This window comes from Vavraia culicis (assembly GCF_000192795.1).
Source record: "Vavraia culicis subsp. floridensis unplaced genomic scaffold supercont1.51, whole genome shotgun sequence".
Taxonomy (NCBI): domain Eukaryota; kingdom Fungi; phylum Microsporidia; family Pleistophoridae; genus Vavraia; species Vavraia culicis.
This window is the reverse complement of record NW_007360654.1, coordinates 2020-4210: the sequence shown is the minus strand read 5'-3', so window position 1 is coordinate 4210 and position 2191 is coordinate 2020. Positions and strand designations below refer to the sequence as shown.

Below are 2191 nucleotides of genomic sequence, written 5' to 3'. Positions count from 1 at the left end.
ATTAATTTTTATCGCATCAACCCAAAAAGGAATAGGTGTGATAGTTAAATTTAGTACGCCATTTTTTCAACCAGTAATACAGAGCAGGAAAACAAATAAAATATTTGTACGTATGTATACAATTTGATAGACCGTACGTATTTTCATTCAAATTATTGCTTTTCATTTTTTTCTCTTCTTTTTTAAAATTTTAGTTAAATTCATTTAATTGTTACAGTACTCTCAAAATCCCTCATATATCATTAATTGTGATTCAAAATAATAAAAGCGTAATTTACTGCCGTGTTCACAGCCATTCAATACGCACGTACTAAAAAAAAGAGAAAATGCTCATCAATCAGTACAAGCATTGATTACTCTTTAAACACGAATTGTGTGTTTGCATACGAATTCTTTGCTCGATAGAGCATATTAACCTAAAATATGCAATATTTTTGTATATGGCTAATTAATATATCGTTGAAAGTATTTAAGCACCGCAAAAATGAATATAACAACTTATAATGGTACGTAACAGCACTTCACACGTTAATAGTAACACCGAAAAGAGTAAAGAAGAGGATAAACAGGATACTGAGGAGTTAACACATGGTAATGAATCGCATACTCTTGGCACAGTGGCAGAAGACCGTATTGGAAGTACATCGGAAGTAGGACATGGCGTGACAAATCCGAATGAGCTAAGTCATGAACCACAGACTAACACGGAACGCAGTCATTCCAAGAAGATCAAGTTTTACGCAGGATGTCGTAAAAAGGATGGTAATGCTGAATGTAGAATATTATTACGCGATAAGAAGGATATGTCTATCTGTGCGGATACCTTTGATGTGAGATGTAAAGAAACTGAAAAAGATAAATACAGATGCAAAGGTTTTATCACTTTTGCAGAACCTAGGTCCTCCTTTGAATCGAGTAGCGAAGAAATATTTGGATTAAGAACAAGTTGCCAAACTGATCGTAAACACATGAAATGTTTTGGGGAATCGCCGTATCAACCATTAGGTTATGATAAGACAGTTAATTTCGAGGCGATCTGTTCTAAAAATAATTTTGGAGTTGTGAATTGCGACACGTATGATGGTACTAAAAGACCTGATGCTAGCACAATAGAGCTGGTTGAATTATTTTGCATCGACTCTGAGAATAATATACACTGTCAAGGTGTTTCGATTGTCAATGGTATTGATTTTGGTCCAAAGAGGGAGCTTCCTCATGTTCCCACCCTCGCACCGATTGAACCTGCATATGAACCAGTTTCGGGTAACGCTGCCCTCATTGTAGGAGTTTGTGCATTTCCGTTTTTATTCCTTTTGGTTTTCCTTTTTTTTTGTGTATCAGGAGACAAAAAAGAAAAAAAGAGAAAGCTACGTAGTGCATGGCAAAATGGTGGATACAACAAAAGTTAGCAGATTTAATTAAACGTTCAAGCCATTTTTATGTTCTGTTTTTGTTCAATTATCTTACCATGCTAAGATGCATAGTAAAGGTAATATGTTTACAATGAAAAGATTTATTAGGTAAAGATTATATTATCCTTCCTAGAAATTTCCGGCATATTTTGAATCTTATGTTGCTCCAATCTGTCATATACTGATCCAGTTTATTCAACAAAATACAGGACAAAGCAGCTTGAAGCTTAAGACCTGCTAAAGAGCTTGCTGGCTGTGTTAATCAGCAATTTTTCCAGTAAAAGTATGTTCATTTTTTCATATAAACATCATCTAAACAACTTACTGTTATAATCTGCCAAGACTGACCATGTCTACTGGCTCTTGGTACACAGGTAAATCAGTGCGTTAGCTTGTCAACATCTTTATGTGCATCATCACTATAACAGAAAGGTGTACTGCAACCGTAACAGAGATCTTAACATGCAAGCCGTGATTTGCACGACTCCTCGAAAAACTTTTCTTCTCGGGATCTACAGATAAATGTGATTCTTGGTAACCTAACACCCAGTCAGGAAAGCGTGCTCAATACTCAACTTATTGTTATTATTTATAAAAGATGCTAAACGATTTTTCACTTATACTTTTCACAGAACGACCATTTTCTCCTGTCAATATCTGTCAGGCAGTAGACAAACATGAATGTGCCAACATGCATTTATTAATGCAGCTCATCAGTTGCTGTATTAACAGCAACAATTTTCTAAAACAATGGAGGTGAATTCATGAAATTAGCAAAT

General features: G+C 35.0%; 1 protein-coding gene across 1 annotated transcript; it reads left to right on the top strand.

Annotated features, from left to right (window-relative positions):
• Nucleotides 1-296: 296 nt before the first annotated feature.
• Nucleotides 297-1409, top strand: VCUG_02250 (uncharacterized protein; the record flags this gene model as incomplete). The annotated part of the gene is made up of 1 exon (XM_008077069.1): nucleotides 297-1409. The coding sequence occupies exon 1, from the start codon at nucleotides 504-506 to the stop codon at nucleotides 1407-1409; it is 906 nt and encodes a 301-aa protein (XP_008075260.1). The 5' UTR covers nucleotides 297-503.
• Nucleotides 1410-2191: the final 782 nt, after the last annotated feature.